The sequence below is a fragment of the Cervus elaphus genome, chromosome 15, assembly GCF_910594005.1.
Source record: "Cervus elaphus chromosome 15, mCerEla1.1, whole genome shotgun sequence".
Lineage (NCBI taxonomy): Eukaryota > Metazoa > Chordata > Mammalia > Artiodactyla > Cervidae > Cervus > Cervus elaphus.
In genome coordinates, this window is record NC_057829.1 from 15712328 (window position 1) to 15738065 (window position 25738).

The window sequence follows — 25738 nt, forward strand, 5'->3', positions numbered from 1 at the left end:
TGATGATGTTACATTTCTCCATCTTAATTAAAACAAGGACTTGATGTAATGATCTCTATGGGAAAACAATCTAAAGAAGAGTGGATATATGTGTATGTATAACTTTGCTGTATACCTGAAACGCAACATTGTAAATCAACACTCCAATAAAAAAAAATTTTTAATTAAAAAAATAAAATGCAGACTTGATACCCCACAAACACTTTCACTTTTTTTCACTTCATCCCACATCTGAAGTTAAGTTTCCAGTTTAGGACTTTAATTGTAAAGTAAAGTTTTACTTTAAAGTTTACATGTAAGTACATGTAAACATGTACATTGCACATGTTCCATTGTGGAAATCCATTTCTTTAGTGTTGAGGTCTGACATAAGTCTTACAGTGGACTAAGTCATTAACTGGGGAGAAGGTATACCTCGTGCCTAGTTTTAAAAGCATTTAGTCAATAAAGTTTCCAATGAGCCTTAACACCGGGAAGCCATCCATCCTCTCTCCCTTCTCTTTCTGACTCTAGGCCACTACCTCCACCTTGTGGCCAGAGCTAAACTTTGGGGGTCACGGTTCCAAAGTCTCCTCTGGAATCTAATAGCAAATACAAGGTAGAAGCTGCTTCCATTACTGAGAGCCATCACAGAGAAGGTATTGACCAAGTAAAGTTCTCACAATACCAACCAGGGTGAGAATTCCACTTGGTCACTTGGTTACATCTTGATCAACAATTACCAATAACAAGTTTGTGGGATGTTAGGGGCTTACACAAGAATTTTCAAAACTAATGTGAATGGAACTGGCTACTGTCTATCCTGGAAATTAAACAGGAGAACTTTGGAACAAGATGTTTTTAAGCTGTGAGAGGTGGAGGAGTCTTCTAAATTTGGAAACTGCACCTGAATTCCAAAGAGGAACAGTAGGACTAGATTACTCTGGGTTTTTTTAAAATAGCCAGCCTGTGGAAATGGAACTTGTTTGTTCTTTAACCTAGAAGGAATTGAAAAAAAATTTCAAGGCCATTATTCAAAGTCTTGGAAAACACCATAACCCATCCTTTGATATAGGTAGATAGAAGAATAATAGAAAAAAATAAAAGTCAGTTCAATTAGTTTAAAATAAACCCTCACTTTCTCTTACACCTGATAATTCCACAACGATTCAGTCTCAAGTACAGTGATGAAATGAGAATGGTCCTGAGGGTGATTCAAAAACCAGTTAGCATGGACTAAGATCCACATATGAAAGACGTTAAAGTTGGGATAAATCAGACAACTTTGCACAGAAGCCTCGGCCAAATCATCAAAATGATGATTGGGATCAAAATCACGAACAGCTAGAAAATGTCAATATACTGAATTCTACATGGAAACCAGGTAGCAGTACACTATGGTTGGTCTCTTCCAACTTCAGGAAAATAAATTAGCATGGGAACAGCATCAGGAGCACTTAGGCCAGAGACAACAGGAACTTCTGTCTGACACACCCACCCATCAGGACAGATAACGGTGGGCAGATTCTGGGTTGGCAGATAAGGACCAGCCTGGCCTCCTAAGGCAAATACTAATGTCTACCAAGGGTGATGGACAAAGGGATTGTGACTGTTACCTTCCACCCTTCCTTTCTAAGCTTCCCACTCCTGATTGGAGCTTGTGCTTCTCTTGTTTACAAATGGAAAACTTGGACCCCGGTGAAGTTAATGAAATTAATGCAAGCTCACAAAACTAATTTAGTGACCAAACCAGGATGAGTGGCTGAGTCTAGGACTCCATACCTGTATCAACACATCTAGGTGGGAAAAGACAAGGTTCATACAAGGTTGCTAATAATTCAAAGACAAAAATGCTAATTGTTCTGAAGAATGCTTGAAAGAGAACTTTTTGCTCCACAGTCCCACTGTCTCAGGAACTTTCACAGAAGTGATCCTGTGGTTCAAAACATATTCTTCCCTCTTTTGCAAAAGGAACCTAACATTTCCTGCCTATAAATCAGTACATCACAACATATCTCTTGAAACCTTATTAGTTGTGGTTTAAAAGAACAAAACAGCATCAGAGAGTAAGGAGGTGCTATGCAGAACTGTCAATGCATACTTCAGATAGGAAGTCCCCACTGTGTGAAGAAAAAGTTGAAAAATGTTTTTCACTGATATTCCACAGGACCTTTTAAAATTTGAAAGAATAGTTGATGATATGAGAAAAAAAAAAAAAGAACTATCCTAATTAAGGATACAGAGAGAGAACCATATATTTTTACCTGTTCTAAGGTAAGCTGTTTAGAAATGGTATCATTCTCCAGTTTTTTAATTTTCTTCATCAGTTTGTTGACCTGGAATTCCTGCTCCTGCTCAAGATGCTGTTCTAGTTCAGCTTTCTCATGCTGCAACTGGAAAATGAAAAAAAAAAAAAAACACAGATGTAGAAATCAAGACACTCAAAAGCCATGACAATGCTGGCTCTAAAAGCTGGTTAAACCAAGTATAGGAGGTCATCATAAAAGTTACCTTACTCATTTCTGCTCGTATATCCAAATGTACACCTAGTAACCTGCTTCTGATTCCTCTAACTTATAACCAAAAATTATAGTGCATAATCAGAGGCACTTGTCTGTATGTATGTATACATATATATGTGTGTGTGCATATATAATGTGTATGTATATATATGTATATCAGAGCATCAAACCATGATTAAACACCAATTTCAATTTTGAAGAACATGTAAGTGGTTGTCTCTATAGGGAAGAACTGGGGATGAGGAAAGGAAGGAAACATACTTTTCAGAATATATATAACCCTTAGAGACTTGAAAATTTTTATACCTTGGCCACAGAAATTATTTAAAAAATAGAAATTTTGCAACTGTGTTTTTATTAAATGAATTACAGTTACTTGCATTCATATAATGTGTGTAGAGAGGGAAGAGAAGTTACAATCACAAAAAATACCAGGTAAAGTATTCTGAATGCTGTTTACAAGTGTACTAGTAAGCATACTTGGCAAAAAAAACAAACAAAAAATTAACTTCTTATAATGAGACCAACCTCACACCTTCTACACCTTTCCTGAAAACCAAGAGGGAAAGCCTCTTATTAATGCAATTAAAAGATAAGGTTATGGTGCCACTGCAAAAGAAATCTTAAAAAAATGTACTCCAAACTTCAAAACCAAAAGAGAATAAAAGAAATTCAGTGGACACACAACAACTGGGGTTCTCATCAATCACTGTGCCTTATTTCCAATGTTCTCAGCTGGGAGGGGCTATTGATTCATAGTAGGGGTTAACAGGAATGAGCCACAGGGCCTGATATTTTCAGAACCACAGGCAAATTAAGCAAAAGTTATTAAAAACAATGAAGCACACAGTTTGATTTTGAGGTCTAAGATGATCAATGCTCCCTAATTCTAGCTCCAAAACCATTTCTTCAGGCAGGCACTCCGTACCAGGCTCGTGTTAGGCGGGCATGACAACCCCCATATCTCATGTGATAAAACAGGTTACCAGACCAAGGTAATTCAGCTGGAACGTGGCAGAGCCTGGGGCCCAAACCATGCTCTAAACACTAAACCAGAGTTCTCCTACCAGAGCCTGAGCAAACCTCTGAGGGGCGGGCTAGACACTCTTCCATACACAAGTGCCTAGTGCTCGCCTGGCGTTCAGAAGGTTAAATGACTAAATACAGAGAACAGTGAGTCATGGATGCTTGCCCAGGAAAAGCTGTCTCTTTGTGAACCCACAGAGGGTGCACTGCACGAGAGAGCGCTCAGTGTGCCTAAAAACCTCAAAAGTTATACTTAATCATCTCCTCACTTGAAACGATTTCCATTGCTATGAAAGTACCATGCTTGGTGTTTAAGAAGAAAACAAAAATGTTCAAAACCTGACATCGTCTTTCAACACGGGAAATATTGACTAAACAGATGCTGGTTTTCCTCCAGCTGCTTTTTACATGCAACTCCTAAAAAGCTGGTCAACCTTGCAGGGACTCAGAAAGCAAGCAGATGTGAAGAGGTGCTTACAGTGACAAGTCTATTTTTAGCTAGCCCATTAAAATTCAGGTTCTGGAAGATCAAGCAGTAATTAAAAGAACTAAGAGGAATGGTCAGAGGCTGAGAACAGTTCTCAGCATTTCAGACACAAAGACCCCCAATGGAACAAGCATCAGTTATAAGGGAAAAAAATAGCACAAGTACATCTTCTTCTGACTCTTGCATTCTATAAAAATTACCTGTATGGTGTGTCTTCCACCCGCACAGTTGAGGCAGAAGGGAGTGAAATCTATAGTTAAGACATTATCTTTGCCCTAAAATAGTTTATGAATGCTAAGCTTAAATGATATCTACTGGTTTTAGAAAAATGAACTTTTGTCTTAAAACTTTTAAACCTTTTGCATCGTTTTCTTTAAATATTAGATGTGTTTTCTTCCAATATGTTTTTAAAAATATTTTATCCATTTACTTGGCTGCATCATTCTTACCTGTGGCACGCAGGATCTTTGCTGCATCATGCATGATTCTTCACTGCACAAGGATTCTCTAGTTGCGGCACATGGGCTTAGTAGCTCCACAGCTTGTGGAATCTTAGTCACCCTGACCATGGATCGAACCTGTGTCCCCTGCATTGCAGGGTGGATTTTTAACCACTGGACTACCAGGGAAGTCTCTCCAATATGTTTTCAACTGCTGCCACTTTTATTTCAAAGAGCCTCCTTCTTTCCTTTTTTTTAGTGTTATACTTGTGCTCTTAAGTAAATTAAAACAATAAAGAGAAAGTGTTCATTGCTTAGTTGTGTCTGACTCTTTGCGACCCCATGGACCACAGCCTGCCAGTCTCCTCTGTCCATGGAATTCTCCAGGCAAGAATACTGGCCAGGGGATCTTCCCAACCCAGGGATCAAGCCTGGGTCTCCTGCATTGCAGGTGGATTCTTTACCGTCTGAGCTGCCAGGGAAGCCCAAAACAACAAAGGATGCAATCTAATGTCAAAAATTCTCTCCCCCAGACCCAGGCAGCAATTTGTCACAGAATATTAATCTGAGCAAAGGTAAGATTCTCATTGTCCTAGAGGAAAAGACTCATATACGGACAGATGGTCTAACACCGTCAATAACTGATAAGGTATTTCCTTTAAGAATACTGATTCAGCTAGTAATAAAATCTATAAAAGCCCTCAATTTTAAAAGGCTTTTTCCTTTCAAGAGCTATACCCAAAGGAAAATGTGATGGTGAAGCTGTCGTTACCAGAACTCAAGCGAGGTCCCTGGGTTATACAAACCATTTGGAAAATATCAAGCCATCCTGAGATATAACTCAGCCAAAGACTCACAGTTTTCAACATCCCCCAAAGGCAGACCTGGAACAAACAGCTTTGCTGCCTGTTTTGTTCTGCCATCTCTCGGGTGACAGGCAATTTAAGGGCAGGGCACAGAGTTAGCGTTCCAAACAGAACACTAGAAACAGAAAATCTGGTTCTCCCTTGGAACCAAGAAACCACCAATAAAAAGAGAAATACAGCAAGAAATACACAAACAACTCCCCAGAACAATCATGAAGAGAGTTAAGATGGGCAAGAAGAGAGGGCAGAGAAAGAAATATTGAGCAATTAATAGCCACAGAGTTTTCCTCATAACAGTGCACCTGAGAAAATTTTAGAAATTATTTGTTTCAAACAGATACGAAGTTAAATTCAAGCTATTTGGCCCCAACAGGACTTGAACCAACACCCTGAATCCATCTATTTTTTTTTTAGTTTTTTTTATTTGGCTGCACCTCACAGCATACAGGATTTTAGTTCCCCAACCAAGGACAGAACCCATGCCCCATGCAGTGGAAGCATGAAGCCCTAACCACTGGACTGCTAGGGAATTCCCTCCACCTGCCTGTAGATGATTTCCTGGTGGCTCAGTGGTAAAGAATCTGCCTTCAGTGGAGGAGACCCAGGTTGGATCCTTTGGTTGGGAAGATTCCCTGGAGAAGGGAATGGCTACCCACTCCAGTATTCTTGCCTGAAGAATCCCATGGACAGAGGAGCCTGGTGGGCTATGGTCCATGGGCTCACAAAGAGTCAGACACGACTGAGCGACTAACACTTTCACTTTTACTTTTCAGGACCTATCAGAAAAACTAAACTCCAGTTTCATTTCTGAGTAGCATCTTCAACATGGGCGTAAAATTTAAGACATGATTTTAAATTTCTAATCAAAGGTCTTAACGTCTTAGGCATTTCTTAATCTTACTAATCAGATCAGAGATCCTGAAGTGGAACAAAAATCATTCAAACTGAGAAGTAAGTAGGCAAGTAAATTCTATTAATGTGTTTGAAAAAAAACTCATTTGTTTGCCTTTAATATATCTAAAGTAAAATGCTTAGGTAGATTAAAATTTGTTGTCAGAATCAGCATTTTCTGTAAATATACTTCTTACAAAGTCAATCTCACAGATTATGGAAGAGCTTTAGAACTCTTAACCGTGCAATATATTGTAACATTAACAACAAGAAACCTTGTACAATGGAAATTACATAACTGACGATCCACAAGCAGCACATTTACAATGGAATTAGGGTTATATAAATAAAGATTTGTTCCCTGGGATTCAGCATGAAAAGTATATTAACATAAGTGAAAAAGGCCATAAGCAAAAACACAACTACAAACCTGGAAAATTCTAAGCACTCAAATGTGAGCATTTTCTCATTGTATCCACTCACCTATGAAGTCCCAAAGCCAATTTCCAGCCCATTAAAAAACATGAGTATAGCTTTAAGTTGATCTAACATAGACTAGCCTTAAGCATCATTGAATTACCGATATTTGTTGTCTTTCTCATAATTTCCAAAGTTTTCTGGAGCCACTTCAGTGAACCAGGCTTCTTATATCAGAGATTCAAAAACTCTTCTTCACTGAATGGCTTTTATTCCGGGCAAAACCTTCTCCGGCAGGTACAGGCACCACTGCAGGTACACGTGGAGGTTGGCTGCTAAGCCAGCCCACCCACCCAGCATGCAGCAGGTTTGCCAAATCCCAGGCTTGGTGAAGCGTGTTTGCAAGTCTGGGCCTGTTGTTAGTCCACCCAGAGCCAAGGGAGGCACGCCGTCTTGCCACCAGCCCTGGACTTGGCTTTTTTGATTCAACTTGAGGAAAGATGCCCCCAGTTCTGTTTACACTAGTCAATGCTAACCATTCTCTGCATGACCTGAAGTTCTGCAACCAACATCCCTCATTTATTGACAACTACCAAGAACTAGAGTCATCTGCACTGAACCAAGTAAAGGCCACCATAGGATAGTGACTACATTAAGTCATTGGATTGCCAAAAATAATTATCATGTAATCAACACAGTAAGCCCTCTACATATGAACAAGTTTCGTTCCAAGAGCGTGTTCTTAAGTTCAATTTGACAAAGTAAGCCTAGGTACCTGACTAACACAATCAGCTATATAGTGCTGCTTTTAGCCTTGCTTCCAGACATCTTTGTCTTGAAATAAAGATATTGTACTCTATACAGAACTGTACAGCCAGTACACAAAAGCACAACCACTTGTGGAGGAAGCATGCGTGTGACAAAGTACGCTAGACATGTGAACTAACTTACACGAATGGACAAGGGAACAAACATTCACATCTTTTAAAGTTTGCAGCTTATAGGTTCATGTGTAGGGGACTTACTGTTCCAAGCAGTTAACATGGGCTTTGGAAAAACATTGAGTCTTTCACAACACTGAGTCTCTAAACCAATCTGAACAGCTCTGCTGAGCAGAAAGTCAACCTCCCACCTTCAATTCAGTGCGTCACCACTAAACGCCTCCTGGGCCCACACTTAAGCCCACCTCCTTCCCGCTTCTGTTACTGGTACTGTTATTCTCAGTCAATACCTCACATCTCATCAGTTACCAAATGGCACTAAGTCAGCCCCCAGAACAGCTGTCCAACGCACCCCGCGCTTTCTGTGCTCTGGTTCAAGTCTTTTACTCCTCTTCACTGGGCCACTGCCAAAGCTTCTAATCGATACCCCAGGTCCAGTGTAGATCCTGCTAAACTAAACTAGTAGAGTTTTCTATTCATACAACACCCTGCTCAAAACCTTAGAATGGCTCCCTCATTCCTGCAGAGTAAGCCCGAACTCACCGGTATGATGTTCAAGTCCACCTTCGATCCAGTCCCCATGCAAGCTCCCCATGCTTTCACACTCAGCCCAAGTGAGAGTCTAAGGTTTGCACACACAAATACCTTCAGGGTCCAGGCACCTAACAAACGATGATGAATCTCAGCACAGAGAGTGGTGGTAACTATGATTAAAGGCACAGCTTATGTCTTTTTCTAAAGACTCTTTTCCTGGAGGGGAAAAAAAAAAGAAAACCCCACATTTTAAAAACTGAAGGGACTGACCTGGCAGTCCAGCGGGTAAGGCTGCACCTTCCAACTCAGGGGGTGTAGGTTTGGTCCCTGGTTAGGGAGCTAAAGACCACATGCCTCATGACCAAAAAACCAAAACATAAACCAGAAGCAATATCGTAACAAATTCAACAAAGACTTAAAAAAAAAAAAACCATCCACATCAAAAAAAGAAAAAAGAAACCCATCATCCTGGGGAAACACGTCTGGAGACCACTCTGATCCAGGGGCTTCCAGACCCCAAGTCCTGCTGGTCACCACTGCACCCCAAGCCCACCGTCCTGACCACGCTGTATCCTCTGCCTAGAGTACCTGAAGCCTTTTCCTCCAAATTTCTGCAACTTTGGGAGGCCTCCCACAGAGCCTCCCACACATGCGCAGCATCATTTACACTCCCCCTTCAGGCTGGGATGAGCACAGTCTGCCTTAATCCAAAATCAAAGTTCTGTGTTCTCTGATTCATCCAAATGAAGCAAAAAAAAAAAAAAGGTTCACTCTTTTCTGATGGTATAGTTCTTCATGATTCCAGATTAAAGTGGGGGTGATTTATCTTTGTCCCCACCTTTGGCCAACCCTGGGCTCTGACTTCTAAAACCCCAGCTCTATACAACTGCCAAAAGCACAATTCAGCTTCTTAGCTGTTCTGTAACAAATAAATAGCAAATGTGCTCAGGAAAAGGGGAGCCTTGGGTGCTGGCTCTCCTCTCAATTTCCACCTTCCCCAGATCTCCCCTCAACAGTTCATCATGATCTTGTTAATTCTTCCACTTATCTTCAGTGAAGCTTGCCTGAATTATCTATTTGTGATTTTCAAAAAGGGGAAAAGGATACTTAACTTTTGCAAGGAAAATTGGTAGGCCCTTCCAGAAAATAAATTATTTTTTGGATGTTATTTTCTCGTCAGCATCCTCAACAGTGAGGACAACCTCTCACCTGAGTGGAGGACTCCAGTACATGAGGCTTCCTGCCCACTTAGAATACCTCAGGGGCTAAGTCTGACCTTCTTACATTCGATTCCTAATAGCATCATGCTGCTTAAAGGGTTAACACCTTTGAAAAAAATCTAGTTAGGAGGAAGGTTTAAAAAAGATGCTCCATGAATAAGATAAAGGAATTCTTGAGGCTCTGGAGTCAACTCGGCGCGGGGGCGGGGTGGGGGGGGGGGGATCCATTTTGTAAAAATTAACCCTTTCTTCTTTGAGGAGTAGAGAATATTTAACCCAAAGAAAGAATTTATTCTAAGCTGAGACCTTATCATAAATTAAAAGGAAAAAAAAAAGGAAAGTAAAGATAATTAGTAGTAGGATATATCTCTGTATTTTAAGGTAATTACTAACTGGGCTGACTGTAAACTTTTTAAAATGAAAAAAAAAAAAAACCCAAGAAATGCAAAACACTGCAACATTTATAACTGCAAAGTTTTAAAATCATTTGCACAGCATTTTCAGTGATAGTTCAAGTCCATCTACGGTGCAGCCAAGTATCTTTCAATCTCCAAGATTCACCTTTTCAACTAGAAATAACAGTGCTTACTTACCCCTACCCTAGTGAGTAAAAGCAACTTCTCACTCCAGCTTCATCTCATTATCTTTCATTTCCTTCTCCTACTTTTACTTTCTACCTGCATTTCTCCATATTTTGTCAAAGAAGTCAGTCTGAAAAGCTTCTAAGCCCTGACCCTTGCTCTTACAATTTGGGGAATCCAAGCTGGAACATTAACTCCAGCCATAATGGTAACATACTACAAACACTTTGGGAAAAAACTCAGTGATCTGTGAAGACTAAAAGAACTGCCTCAAGTTTATTGTATTTTCTAATCATAATGCAAATTACGTTGGACTGAGAGATTTCTGGCATGCTGCTAACAGGAAAATTCTGCCTTATAATTTGGCCTCTGGTGGTTGTGGCATTTAAAATGCAATAAACACATCCCAGAAGCCCTCTGCAGATGTATCGGGAACACAATGTATAAGCCCCCTGTTCCATGAAAAGAAACAAAGAACACACACAGCTGAGAGTCAGAGAATATGGAGTGAAAAACAACAACGAGAACAACAACAACAAAAGAGAAAACACAACTCAACTTTGTCCCAAATGTTCTGTTAGCTATTAGGTGGTAGCCCATTTTTCTGCTTGGCATTAATAGCCCGGAAAAACTAAAAGCCAAGAGGGCCACTGGTCGAGGCAGCTAATGAAGAACATATTTCAAGGTCTCTTCTCCCCCGCCACGGGAGAACAAGTCTTCACCTGAATGGATGTGACAGCAGCGTTCGCCTCGGTGCCTTTAAAATGAACTGAACAGGGTTTCATACATATTTATCACCCTGACATGTGATTCTGCTGCCTGAACAAACAAGATCACTACACTGCCATCTTAGTGACTTGGAGAACTTGGAGTAAAAGAAGGCAGCCTCAGATTCTGGCATATAGGCTTGAGAAGAGAATTGGGCATCTACGCTCACTTCTAGTGCCTGCGGACAAGCCTGCCCTCCACAGACAGAGCCTTGAAGGGACTACAGAAGGGCACGCTGCAGAAGAAAACCTGCCTCCGTTCAGATGGGAATGGAAGGAGAAACTACTACTCCAGGTTGAGGGGAGGGGGAGAGGAGGTACCTGGATGTAAGCCTTTGTCTAGGTCAACAGGCAGATTCAGGGACTTGTTGCAAGCCTTACTCTAAGTTTCATTCCTGTGCGAACACAGATGGAAGAATAATGCTATTACAGAACAGCCTTCTGAACGTCTCAGCTCTGTATCACTTGACAATGGCGGCTTCAGCAGTGGTTTTTGCCCACAACTTCCTTCCTTCCTTCCCTCCATATATCATCTTTCCACAGATGCTAGGAAATTGCAACTGCTTTAATTCCCAGAGGCGTTCTCACCTCAGGGACCAAGTCAATAATAGTAACAATAAGTCATGCCACTTAACAAGAGATCCAGAAAACTTTTGTTCTTAAGTGCTTTCCACCATTAATAAGAAAAATGTGTCTCCCCAGTAAGGGAATGAGTACAATCATTTCTATTATATTAATAGCTACAGTGGCATTGTTTTCTGAGGACCAGATCCAATTTCAAAAGTGACTCTACAGTACAAGACTACAAACTTATTTGTTATTTTAAGGTCTAAAATTTGAAAATTGGATTAGAGTGAAAACATTCACAGAGCTATATAATACTCGGTATTCCTATCTCAGTCCTGTTTCAGGCTTTAAAATAAAGAAACAAAAAATATTCATTAACTTTTGGCAGCAGTATTGGTGGAGAAAAGTGTAGGCAACAATTGAACAGGGCTTCCCAAGAGCAGGAAGTGAACCTGATGCCTTGGGCTTACATAAAAGCAAGTGAGAAAATCCACAGGGACTAAAATCGCTATCCATCTCAGCAACAACAGGTCTTCCATTTGGTACTGGTGACTGGTGCTTAACTGTTAGCCAGAGGAATTAGGGTTTTTTGTTTTTGGTTTTTTTTTTAAAGAGCAGCCAGTGGAATGAATCGTATCAGAGCTGACAAGACAGTTAAGCCAATCATAAGAGCATTTTGTTTATGCTAGCTCTAAATTAACAATCTGGGCAGTCCAGAATCTTCCTGACTTTGCAACGAGCCTGACTTTAGGGGCTCCAGGGCACTGCAGTCTATGCAGTACATGATAAACAGAAGCAATTATGATAGTGAAACTGAGTAAGACCCTGCAGGACCACCCCAAGGACAGATTCTCCATCTTACACCTGCCCCCGCCTTGGCCCCCGCCTCTTGTTTGTAGAAAAGCTTTAAATTTGCTCTTTGGTTACAGAGCAGATTTAATTAGAGAAGTGAGAAAATAGTCAAGCAAGACAAAATAATAATAGTTAAGCCATACAACAAGGACCTTTATTTTATTTCCTCCTCGGGGCTATAAATAATATCCTGAGCCGTGTCCTTGAGTTGTTGTGCAGATACTAAAACCCCTACTAGGTGGAAGAAGTTCGCTGCATGCTGACCACCAGCACACACAAACCCCAGACTGGTTGGAACCAGAAAACTGATGGCTGAGATTCCTGAAACATCACTATTTCCTCATCATCAACCCATCAGAGAATTGTGCATGAGCTGATCATGCACCCTGTGTCTCTCTCCCCTCAATGTCTTTCAAAACCCTTCCTGAAAAACCATCGAGGAGCTCATGTCTTTTGAGCACAAGCTGCCCATTCTCCTTGTTTGGCGCCCTGCAGTAAACACTGTATTTTCTTTTACCACAGCCCCGTAAGTGGACCAGCCTTGCTGCGTATCAGGTAAGCAGACCCCAGTCTAGTTTGGTTACAGCTGCAAGACTGTGAACTCTCAAGTTCAGTGATACAGCTGGAGGTTTCAAAACATAAGGACAAAATAGGTATTTTTAAAATTTTCTTCTTAGGAAGTAAGATATTTTCTAATTACAAAAGTAATGCATGTCGCTTCTACAAACTGAGAAGGAAAGGAGCACAAGAAAATTAACATCCCTAAGCTCAGCACCCAAGTATAATTACAGCCAACATTTCAGAGAACAGTCTTTTAGACTTTTTTTTCCTAGCATAGATATTAGGAATCAAATTCTGATGAAGAATTTGACCACAAAACATTCCTTACACATTTTAATTACAAATTATGATTAAGCAACAAACATCTCTTCAAGGCATTCCAGAGCTGAATTTAGTTCTAGCGTAGGCTTGGCATTAGACAAGAAGGCTCCTTTTTAGGACAGTTCTTACCAGTCAAGTCATTGATCCCATGGTCCAGGCTCAGAAAGAATCAGATTTTTCAGACAAGAGGTTTTGCAAAACAAAGGTATCTATCTAGCAGATATATACAAAAATAAAGGAGAAAAACTACATGCTGTTGTGTGCATGTGTCTTCGTTTGCTTCAGACAGGATTAACATACTTGGAGGTGTTCAACCTCTCTTCCAAACATGATCTTTTAACAGGGCAAAGAGGTTTCTATTTATCTACTTAAATACATTTGATTCAGTGTTTAAAGGTATTTGATACCATCTGCATCATAGCAGATGGGAAGGGAGGTATCTCCTTTATAGTAATAATCTCATTTTGTTCTCAAGACCAAAGAATTCCTTTGAAATGCACATAAAAGCAACACTCACTATCAAAGACAACAGCCACAGCACAAGCAACAAAACCAAAATTGCTCCATAAATAGCCTCTAAGTGGCCTCTGGGTGAAAAATGTTAAACACTTCCCTGGTGAACAGGTCAATTTACTCCTCTGTCCATCAGTGTCACCGGCAGCACGGTTTCTCTTAGTAGGCTATCATAACAAGTTCTTATCCAGAAGCAAGCATCTTCGAGAGTCATACTAAAGTAATTACACAGTTGGAAAAGTCTATTGGTACCAATTACTCTAAAAATCTTCCAGATGGGAGATTAGTTCTACCACACTGGGTGGCAGAAAATGTGAGACTGCAACAAAGGGCTGGCTGAAATCCTTCAGGAAAGCCTGGGGGATGGGTACAGTGGGCCTACAGCCCTTCTTTCCAGCGGTTATACAAGAGCCTTCCATCTGGCCAAAGGGACAGGGGTTTACCACAACGTGGCGTGCAGCAGATACCTGGTGTCTATAGTAAGGGATCACCTATCACGTCACAGTGGGCACAGCTCTGGAACTTGCCAGAGACCTCAACCTCACACTACCTGCCATTCGTGTCTTTTCAAAAGTCTTAGAAAGAACCAGGAGCGTGGAATAAGGGGTTATTTCTTATGGATTCAGCTTCAGTTTGAAAAAGTTCTTGGGGATGGGTGGTGGGGATGGTTGTACAACAATGTGAGTGTACTTATGGCCAGTGAATGATACACTCAAAAATGGCTGCAATGGCAAATTTTATGTCTATGTTATATATACTTTTGTGAAAGTTGCTCAGTCGTGTCCCACTCTTTGCGACCCCATGGACTGTAGAGTCCATGGAATTTTCCAGGCTATAATACTGGAGTAGGGAGCCATTCCCTTCCCCAGGGGATCTTCCCAACCCAGGGATCGAACCCAGGTCTCCCACATTACAGGCGGATTCTTTACCAGCTGAGCTACGAGGGAAGCCCAAGGGTACTGGAGTGGATAGCCTATCCCTTCTCCAGCGGATCTTCCCAACCCAGAACTCAAACCAGAGGCTCCTGCATTTTATTACTATATATACATATGGAATTCCCATATATAGGGCTTCCCTGATGACTCTGTGGGTAAAGATCTGCCTGCAATGCAGGAGACACAGGAGACATGGGTTCAATCCCTGGGTTGGGAAGATACCCTGGAGGAGAAAATGGTAACCCACTCCAGTATTCTTGCCTAAAAACTCCCAAGGACAGAGGAGCCTGGTGGGCTACAGTTCAAAGGGTCACAAAGAGTCGGACATGACTGAGAGACTAAGTGCGCACACACTCTCTCTCTCTCTCTCTATATATATATATATGTATATGTATATATATAATACATGAAAATAAAACCTAGGAACCAAGCTAGGATTTATGTCTCGGAGTGTTGACCATCCATTTGCCCAGGTTCTACAAGTGGGCTCACTAATGAGCTACAGACCCACCTAGAACTCCCCAAACAACAGACTTACATCCTCATACTGAACACTTTGTTTTGACTGAGGGTGAACATAAGACCCAGTCATGTGAAGACCAAGGCTCCACCTTACAAACTACTTTGGGTAACATTGTCTTGCATTGTCCAGTTTGTATTAATGTATTACCCAGTCTCTTTTAGAAAGATCCATGCCCCTCAAGAAATTTAAGTTTTTAATATATGAAAATTTTTCTCCTGACCAAGTAAAACTATTTCTTTTACTATAAGAATTCTGAAAAAATAATCTGGAAAAAATAATAATCTGAAAAAATAATTCTGAAAAAAAAAACAAAAACCAAAAAACTACATTTCTCCAAGTTACACCTTTACTTATAGGATGTTCAGAGCTTAAATTTTAAGTTCAAACCTTCTTATGTGAAGTATATTACTATAATTAACCTCTTTTTCTGTTGCACATGGCTCTTAGGCATTCATTCTATCCACTAGCTTGCTTTAAGGGACATCAATGTCCTTGGAAAGTAGGTGGGTCAGGATAATAAGCTAGTGAGAGGCTAGTTTAAACTACATATTACAGAACAACCCACAATGAAAATGAGTCTTTTTAGAGAAAAAAAAAGCATGATCTGGCTAGGATATTGACTGCTTTATAATGTACTTTAATCAAAGACTCCAAATACCAATGACTATGCAAGTTGAAAACAAAAAAATGTTTCTCAAAGTGTTAAAAATTAGGGCATCTGATTACACACTAAAATCAGAAAAGGAAGCCATAATCATATCCTTACAGTTCTGGAAGCAACATGCAGAATAATTAGTCTAATGCTGCCAAGGTGTGATAGAGTCAAAAGTCAAACTAATCTTCTACCTCATTTTTTTCTCTAAATCAGAAGGCACAGGAATAAAGAAAACATTTCAACACAGAAATTCCACCATAAATCTCTGCTAGATAATACTGACTGAGGATCTCTATCCTTCACATTCCAACAGCTACCATATAAATCAAATTTTGTACAAGATTATAGTGGTATCTTTATTCAGTAATTAGGTATGAAAATAAGAATAAAAAGATGGACCATTGCATGGTCTTAACACTAAAGTTTCTGATCTCTTCTTCCAACATTTGATATGTTAGAAGGTAAGAGAAGAATTTAGGAAGGTTTTTTAGGCTTCAAATATCCTTTTGCTATAATCTCATTAGAATACATATTTTGACCAAATTAATGCATAAAATTGTTAGTAATGCCAGTGAATAAAAAATACAAGGAAAGATTTCTATCTTTTACAGCCATCTGAAAAAAATACCAATAATGGTTCTCTTCGGATAATTTTATACCTATTCACTATTTTGGAAATGTTGTGCTAAACAATGAAAACTCCATGTCCCACCTGTTCTCAAGTTCATACTAAATAACCTGCATGATATTTGCCCTAAACAAATCTTACTTTTGTAATTTACTAGGAAACTTCAAGGAGAGGAAAACAAAACAAACAGGAGGGGAAGGTAGAACAATCTAACAAGAAAAATAAAAATTTCTGTATGTTTTGTGTGCTGTCTTCTATACACTATTAGTGATTAAATTTAAAACATTTGTTATTTGTTCAGTAACATATTACTCCCCCATCTGAACACAAATGATTGTGCATAATTTTAACTATCACAGATACATATATTTTTCTCCCCTCAAAGTCGCATTTCCCTTTGTATCTTCATATATTAGTACAAAAGACCCACTTCTGGTTGCCAAAAATGTCCACATATTCATTATAGATTCAACATAAAAGGAGAAAGAAATCTCACATTTGGCATTAACTCTCATAATCCCAAAATATTGCATACATCATTGACTCCTGTGCTAAGGCCTCAGGCTCATCAGCAATTTCTTGAAATGGTCAGGGTATAAAATCTTACCTCACCTAAGCAGATGAGCTGGGAACCACAGTCTTGATATTATACTGCTGACACCTTCACTTAGGTATTTTAATCTCAAAAGAATTTTAGCTACGACCTCATCAGCAAGTGTTTCAAGCAAAGTGCTAGATCAAAGTCATTTTTTTTTCCCCTAGAGAAGAAAACAGGCAGGGAAGATAAGAGGGGAGAAAAGGTAATTTACCTGCATCAATTTTCTGGAGAGCTCATTAGTGAGGAACTCTTCTTCCTTCTCATAATTTACAGCAAGGGTTTCTTTCTCCTTCTGCAAAGCTTGAATTTTCTTGAATAAAGTGTTACTTATGAATTCTTCTTCCTGCTCAGCCCGGGCTTGCTGTTAAAATTTTCAAAAAAAGAGAAAAACAAAAGAAAACAAAAATACGTTAAGCAAATAGGAATTTACTAATTGAAATATAGTTCTTATTTTCAGAGAGGGCGCCCATTTTAATTACAGCTCTATTTTTAACTGTGAACCAATATACCCCAAGATGACAAAAACAGAGGAATTGAGTAGCAACCATAAAAGTAAATCTGTTACCCCAAAGGGACTCCCGGTACTATTATCTTAAACGGATAGTTGTCAGTCATTCAGTTCTGTCTGACTCTTTGTGACCCCTTGGACTGTAGCCTGCTAGGCTCCTCTGTCCATCGGATTCTCCAGGCAAAAATACTGGAGTGGGTAGCCATTCCCTTTTCCAGGGGATCTTCCCAACCCATGGTCAAACCCAGGTCTCCTGCATTGCAGGCAGATTCTTTACTGTCTGAGCACCAGGCAAGCCCTATTAAAGGGATATTTCAAAGAAATTAATAAAGATGGTTTGCAGTCTTTAGAAGCTATCCCAAATCAATCACCAGAATACAGAAAGCTCCTTCTCATATGGCAGACGGGTCCAATGCTGGGGTATGCGTATCAATTCATGACAACTCTCAACAAGTCTCCTCATTCGAAGGGTTCAGAGTTAAAACACCTAGGTAACATCTTTTACTGAAGCAAAGAAGTACCGTTTACCAAAAGTAGAATCATGTCACCTCTTCAAGATGTTACTGAAAGGGTTTGGATATGCAATTTGAAAAGCAATACAGATAGACACAGATTAATTTACATGTTCATTAAATATTTATTGGAAGGAAATAATAGCAAACAGCTAAAAAATAGTTGTTGCAAAGAGTCCAGGGGATGAAAGATAAGGATGGATGAGAGGAGTGTCATTTTTCACTTATTAATTTCCCTACTGGGAATTTTTTGGAGGTGAGGGCAAGGACAGGCATTACTAAATGTTAAAAACAGAAGAAAAGGGAGTCAGGCATCATTCAGTGGAGATGAAAATATTCTCCCATAGATTCCTCCCTCCACTTGTGTTTTAACAGAATAAACAGAAAAACCTAGTCATCCTTGCAGGAAACTAATTTTTTCAGAAAACGGGGGCTTGTTCCAAATGGACTCAGCTCTCTTCAAAGTACCTTTTAAGCTGCAACATTTTGATGCATGAGTCCCCAGTAACGCAGTCCTATTTCATCTGCCAAGTCCAGGAAGGAAAGAACTGCACCAATTCCAAGCCTCCAACACCTGTCACTTATACAAGACAGCCAGAGGGCAAGAGAAGAAAGGGCACCTACCTGAAACAATCGCCACCTTTTATTGTAAAAGGTCCGACAGCCACTCCCAACTCGCCTGGCTGGGCTGGCTGGGATTGCCACCCCCACCTGGAGAGCCCTGGTTTCTGGGGAGTTCATCCTCCCTGCTCCCCATCACAGGCAGGAAGGACGCCAGTGCCTGGAACTGCCTGCCAAGCAAATCTACCGAAGAAAGTCACGTGTATGTAGTACTAAGACTGAAAAAAGAGCTACATAGAAAATGGAAGCTTGGGGAGGAGGTCTGGCTCTCCAGTTCTTTAAGACACCATCTGGCATAGGCCGGGAGAGGTAAGCAACAAAGAACACATCACTCAGCTAATAAGGTTTTATGAGCAGCCAAGCGCACCCGGGGAGCAGGCCGGAGGTTCCCAGGGTTCCCTTACACACTCTGTAATTCATCAGCGCTTCTCAAGGTCGTGCTCTTTACCCAGAGGTCAAGGGAGCACAGCCCAGGACTGGTACTTCCTCTCCCCTTTAAACTGACCCCCAACTCGGCTTCAAAACTCTCAGACTTCCAGATCTCATCCTAGCGCACTGGGCAGGAATCCAAAGCATTTCTTTCGGGCATATATGACACACACATCCAAGCCCGCAATCTGTTTGAGTTACCTGTTTTTCTGGTTTTGACTGACAAAGTTCTATATGATTTGAACTTTGATTATTCTAAAAGGAACAGGACAAAAAGGTAGAGAGGGGAACTGTAATGCCTTTGCAGGTGACTCTGCACTTAGATTTCAAAAGGATGTTTACCATAAACTCATTTCATTATCAGATCAGACTCAACTTCTTGTGTGTTACCTTGCATTCTCTGTTTAGGTGACTGGTAAATTTACCCCGAGTCCAGTAACAGAGAACTAGGCTCCAAGGCCCAGCAGACTACCACGCCCTTTGCACAGGGACCTAGAAGTGAGAAGCTGAAAATAAGAGGCCAGGCCCTAAAAGTTTAAAAAATAAAAAGGACTGGGGGCAAGCTAGGTCTGTTCTGTAAGTGCCTTCCAAAGTAAGTGATGGTTATGAGAGACCCAGGCTTCAGCCAACAAAACTTGTCACCATTTTAGAATAGCCACTTATTTCTAGGCAATAGAAACAGAATAATAGAAAAAGCCATTCCAAGGACCCACCCACAACATGAGGAACTGTTCTACAGAGGCTGGTTAAAGTCTACCTAACTTAACAAGGGATTAACCAGGCCTGACACAGACCTCCTTTCACTAAGTTTTTGCACTGGGGACTGTTACTCTGCTTCCCACAGCATCTAAACACACAGAGGAAAAACATCTATCTGGGGGATAAGAATCCAGGTCCCGCAAACATAAAACTAGTTCACCCTTTCTCCAACTGGCCACAGAGCATTTTTAGGAATTAACTCACAAATGAGCAGAAAAGACAGGGTGCTATATCCAATATGGCTCCAGAGAAAATTGTTTAAAAACTCAGCTCTAGTGTACTGATGACCATGGGTAAACATGATCATCACAGTAGGTGCCATGCATCACAGATAAGCAAGATGCATCGGATTTTCCCTGCAGCTTTCCCCCTATTTTAGGCATTATCTTCTCAATCTTCATCTCAAATCCTGGCTTTCTCTTCCCCTTAAGTCCAAAACAGGCTTCCCAGGTATCGTTAGTGGTAAAGAACCTGTTTGCCAATGCAGGAGATGTAAGAGAGAGATAGAGGTTCAATCTCTGGGTGGGGAAGATCCCCTGGAGGAGGAAATGGCAACCCACTCCAGTATTCTTGCCTGGAGAATCCAATGGAAAGAAGAGCCTGGCAGGTTACAGTGCACAGGGTCGCAAAGAGTTGAACATGCCTGAAGTGACTTAGCACGTACGCACGCACACACATTCCAAAACAGGTCTTTTCATTTAGGTTGTAAAAGCAATCACTTTTCCAATTTATCTCCCCCAAAGAAGCCAAGAGCTAGGTAGACCACAGCCTAGGAGCAAAACAGGGCATGTGCTATTTGCAAGGAACTTGGGGCTGGACAGGTGGACAGACAGAGATAAAACAGGCTGACATAAAACCTCAGTTTTATCAATCTATTTCCCTTTTATCTGAAATGCTTGAAAATCTCAGCATACCTAAACACATCCAAATTAAAAAATCAAACTCTATTCTCAAAACTAAAAAAAATCAATCAAGGTTACCTTATATCTCCCTAAACTCTCAAAAGAAAATATGAGCCAAACAATTACAAACTCTTTGTTTTGCATGTGTTTGTAGAGTTGAAGACTGCAAAAATCTGGGGGAAATAAAAAAATCTGTGATTACAGATATAGAGAAAAAACTAGTGGTTACCAGTGGAGAAAGCGACTACAGAGGGAAGGAAGGAAGAGGTACAATCAGGCATAAAATAAGCTACAAGGACATATTGTACAACATGGAGAATATAGCCAATACTTTATAATAACTATAAATAAACTTTTAAAAATTGTTAATCACAATATTGTACACTTTGTAATTTACATAATATTGTGCAGCAACTATACTTCTATTTTAAAAATGATTATATTTTCACATTTGATAAGGTTCTAACTGCTCTGTTCAGAAGCTGAGTGAATGCTAGCATTACCTTATTCACTTATTGGTGTCTGCTACTTTGCCCCCCACCCAGCAGGGTTCACTTGACTTCTGTGATGTGAGGAGTACGCAGAGTACAAAGCAAGTCTCAGTCTCCATCATTCTTTACTCATTCTACAAATTAAAAAAAAAAAAAGGAAAACAAGAAATGGACGGGCAGGGGAGACACAGGAGCAATTTACCAAGGTCTTTGGAAAAAAACGGCAACCCACTCCAGTATTCTTGCTTGGAGAATCCCATGGACAGAGGAACCTGGTGAGCTACAGTCCATGGGGTTGCAGAGTCAGACACGACTTAGCCAGTAAACAACAAACTGGGAAAAATAAACATCCATCAAAAAATTCTTAGAAAACAGTCATTTTCTCCTGAGTCACCACATATTTATTTAGGCAACCACACTCTAGATGAGCACAATTTTCTGCTGATAAGGAATCATTGTGACCCACTGTTATTAGGGCACAAATCTGACAGGAGATTCCCCTGTGATTGCTTAGTGCTTCTGTCCTCCATCAGTCATATTCTGGAGATCAAGGGTTAATACAGAAAGGAGAATTTGAAAACTCTCAACAAGAGCACTTACTGTTGGAAAGAAAGTCCAAGCACCAGGACCAAAATTATGTAAGATGATGCAGCTCATCATCTGTCAAGAGTAAGAAAAGGATGGTTCCCAAAGTAAAAAAAAAAAAAAAAAAAAAAATACAGGCATTTATCTATCTGACAGCAGGTGCAGGTAAAGGATATAATGAAGAGAAAGCTCAAGTGCCTACCAAGATTTTGCAACCGTTTTACAAAACTACCTTTAATTTGAATGTTGTTTACTTTAATAACAAAAAATCATAATGCTAAAATACCTTGGGGGTTGGGAGGGAGGGGGATACACACACACACACACATACTTATGGCTGATTCATGTTGTACTGCAGAAAAGAAGACATCATTATAAACCAGTTATCCTCCAATTTAAAAAAACACCTTGAAGCTCTAATTTTTAAGAATTCAAGCAGGCTGGTATTTATTATTTTAATTATTTAAATTCCTTAAATTTAGGAGCCTATTTACATATATTATTCTAATTATTTAAATTTATTATTCTGTTGCTTAGCAACTTACAATTCAAATTTTAACAGTCTTAACACCTCAGTTTGAAAAGGCATCTGAAACCAAATTGTCAGGATGGCAGAAACCAATACCAAGCCAGGAAACTGAGGAACACTATGTTCTCTCTCTGCTCTCATTTATGAGGTACACCATTGCCTGTATCAATTGTTCTGGGAGATGCTCGGCATTCAGTGGAGCTCATGACAGAGGGCTGGCACCTCTTACAAGATTAACCTGGACATCGGTCATACCCATGGGTTTATCAGAACAAACTACTATCCTGCCGTGGCCCTGCACTGGCTAATGTTGTAAGTGCCAGCAGATCCCCTGGAGAAGGGAATGGCAACCCATTACAGTATTCCTGCCTGGAGAATTCATGGACAGAGGGCCTGGCGGGCTACAGTCCGTGGGTCACAAAGAGTCAGACAAGCCTGAGCGACCCCCACACACACGGCAGCGGTGGGTGACAGGGAGGACGCGCGACAAGCCCAAGGACCTGTGATTCTTCCATTAGAAGAACTAAGGAAGTGATGTCAATTACATGCCTGAGAATTACAGTCCTCTATTTAGGCCACGGAAGCACCAGGTTATCTCGTGCTTCCTCCGCACACTGTGTACCAGCCCACAGTAAAAGCAATTAATAGCTGATCGATGAAAGCATTTATATTATTTATCCTCCCAGTACTGTCAGCAGATCAGTAAGTACACAAGGGCCAGAACGGAGTCATTATGAGCCCTCACAAGCGTGCTGTGCTGCCCGACACTGTGCCCAGGCCATTGTTCCAGGACTGCAGGCCAAGGGCGGAAACAGCAACAAAGGGGACTTTCAGGACAAGAACTCAGAGAATCTTGATGTTAAAAAGGACCTTAATGGTTAACCAGTTTCATCAAGCTGCAAGGCCTCTCAAACCAGCTTAGTGAAAGACCAGCCCTTCCACCAGTTCGCAGGGGACAACACATCCCTCCGTGCCTGTCCTACTGGACACAAGCAGAAACAGCTCTACAGACATGCTTTGCCCCATGAATTCAACAACACTCAAACTGGTCCATGCCCCGTTCAGGAAGATAAGCACCCTGGTCACCTGCTGGGATACAGAGCAATCAGAAATTGCTAGGGAAGTTACTAAATGTTTACAGTAGATTATGGGTTAAGAATTTATCTCCCCTTGGGCCAGTGACAAACAGAACACGTCCATAGGCCAAACTTTGAAGAGCATGGCTTGGGGTAGAAGAGGGGGAGAGTGCATACACACTATCAGACTCTGGAGTCAGGCTGCCTGGTTTATAAGGTGCCTATGCCCACCTCCAGCTGTGTAACCCCAGCTGAGTCACGGGACCTCTCTGCGCCATCATAATCTCCTCTAGAAAGTGAACATAATGGCACCTCCCTCCAGGTTGGTTATGAAGATAAATTCACATCAAGAGCTTATCATCTCATACCTTGCATGAGTAAGCACTCGAGAGACATTTAGCAGAAGAGCTTGAAGATGGAGTATGTATAGGATGATCAGGATGATTCATGAGAAAACAGTGAAGTCTTAGGGAATCTCACTTCATTTAGCTAAAAGGGGCGATGAACCTATTTGCAAAAGCACAAATAAAGACACAGACGTGGAGAACAAACACACAGACACCAAGGGGGAATGAAGGAGTAGGATGAATCGGCGGGTTGGGATTGACATATATACACACTATAAAACAGGTAACTAATGAGAACCTAAGGTACAGCACAGGGAACTCAACTCAACGTTTTGTGAGGACCTAAATGGGAAGGCAATTCAAAAAAAGAGGGCATGTAGGTATACATATAGCTGATTCACTTTGGTGTACAGAAGAAATTGGCAAAATATTGTCAAGCAACTATACTCCAATCAAAATTTTAAAAAGAAAAAAGGAGAAATGGACACAGTTGTGGCAGAGAAAAAAAATATATAGTGGAAGAATTGAAAAAACAAAACAAAACATGGTTTGTATGTATTGTCATAAAAAGATGTCTAGGGATTTCCCTGGTGGCCCATTGGTTAAGACTCCGTGCTCCTGATGCAGGGGGCCTGGATTTGATCCCTGGTCAAGGAACTAGATTCCACATACCACAACTAAAGATCCCAAGGGCTGTAACTAAGACCCAGTGCAGCCCAATAAAGAAATAAAATATTTAAAAAAAGATGTCTAGCAAAAAGTGGTTAAGTAAAATAGAGAAATAGAGAAGTAGAGAAAGTAAAGGTGGAAGCTCCCGAACAAAAACCACATACCAAGGACACAAACACTGGCAGTCAGTTAACAGAGACTGTTGACAATTCCATACAGACACTAACTGCCCTGCTGCCATGATAAGCAATGGCTTCAGACCTCCAAATTCTCATAAACCATAAAATAATTTTACCTAAAACATGCACAAACAAGAAGATCAAAAATGTGGAAGATATCAATAGATACAGGAAGGAAAATGAAAAGATTTCACGCACAGCTAATTATAAGACTAGGGAAAAAATAGGAAACAGAAAGAGAGTGAGAATATCTAAAAAGATGATGGCTTCTATACAACCTGAGAATATCCCATAACCAATCCAATGAAAGACTTGAGGGAACTGCTCGACTGTCCAATGGTTAGGACTCGGCACTTTCACTTCAGGTACTTGGGTTCAATCCCTGATCTGGGAACTAAGATCCTGCAGGCCAAGGGGTGTGACCAAAAATAAAAAAATAAATAAATCCTGTGTTTGTTTTTGCCAAATGTGGCCACCCTATCTGGTTTCCAAGTGGCTCTCTCTTAAAAGTTCAGGTTTAGGGGTACAACACCATACTCATCCTTGCCCCTTCTTTGGCAAAAAACTGCTGGTCAAGATAGTTTTCAAAAGTTTCTTTGGTATTATTTTCTCATGTTTTGTCTCTCAAATTTTTTATCTCCTACTGCAACATTTCCCAGATCTTGTAGTGTACAGGAACCCTGAGTTTCGAACCGTGTCCCCACTGTTGTGACACAAGCAGTGGTCAGCCACAACGCTACTTCTAGAAGCTCCTCTTCCCCCAATAATAAACTCCCAACCAGAACTGCTGACAAGTAAAAGCAAACTACAATCATCAGATTGTTAAAATGTAATCCAACACTCATGACATGGCGTCTCCTACACAGTAAGCTCTATGTGGCCATGGCAGTGAACACCACAGACATTGCCCCTGCCCTGAAGGGATACATAATCCTTCCAGCAATTAAAGAAAAGTAACATAGTTAATCCATACATTTAGCAGTTGGCTTTGGAATACTCTTAGCTCTATAAAATAGCCTGAAGAACCAAGGAATTTAAAATGAGATTGAGTGGTTCAGATGGTAAAGAGTTTGCGTACGATACATGAGACCTGGGTTCAATCCCTGGGTTGGCAAGTTCCCCTGGAGAAGGAAATGGCTTACCCACTCCAGTATTCTTGCCTGGAGAATTTAACAGACAGAGGAGCCTGGTGTGCTACAGTCCGTGGGGTTGCAAAGAGTTGAACACAACAGAGTGACTAATACACACACACAACATAATTAACCCATATATTTAGCAACTGGCCTCAGAATAATCTTGGTCATATA

At 40.6% G+C, this 25738-nt stretch overlaps 1 protein-coding gene across 1 annotated transcript in view; it reads right to left on the minus strand.

Moving 5' to 3' along the window:
• The window catches only part of CCDC6 (coiled-coil domain containing 6), a 109524-nt gene that overhangs the window by 39069 nt on the left and 44717 nt on the right, over positions 1-25738 (minus strand). Inside the window, exons 2-3 of the mRNA XM_043925017.1 lie at positions 17036-17185; positions 2244-2372 (exon numbers count right to left, since the gene is read on the minus strand). Of these exons, the coding sequence (XP_043780952.1) occupies positions 2244-2372; positions 17036-17185 (279 nt within the window). The remainder of the gene's footprint in view (positions 1-2243; positions 2373-17035; positions 17186-25738) is intronic.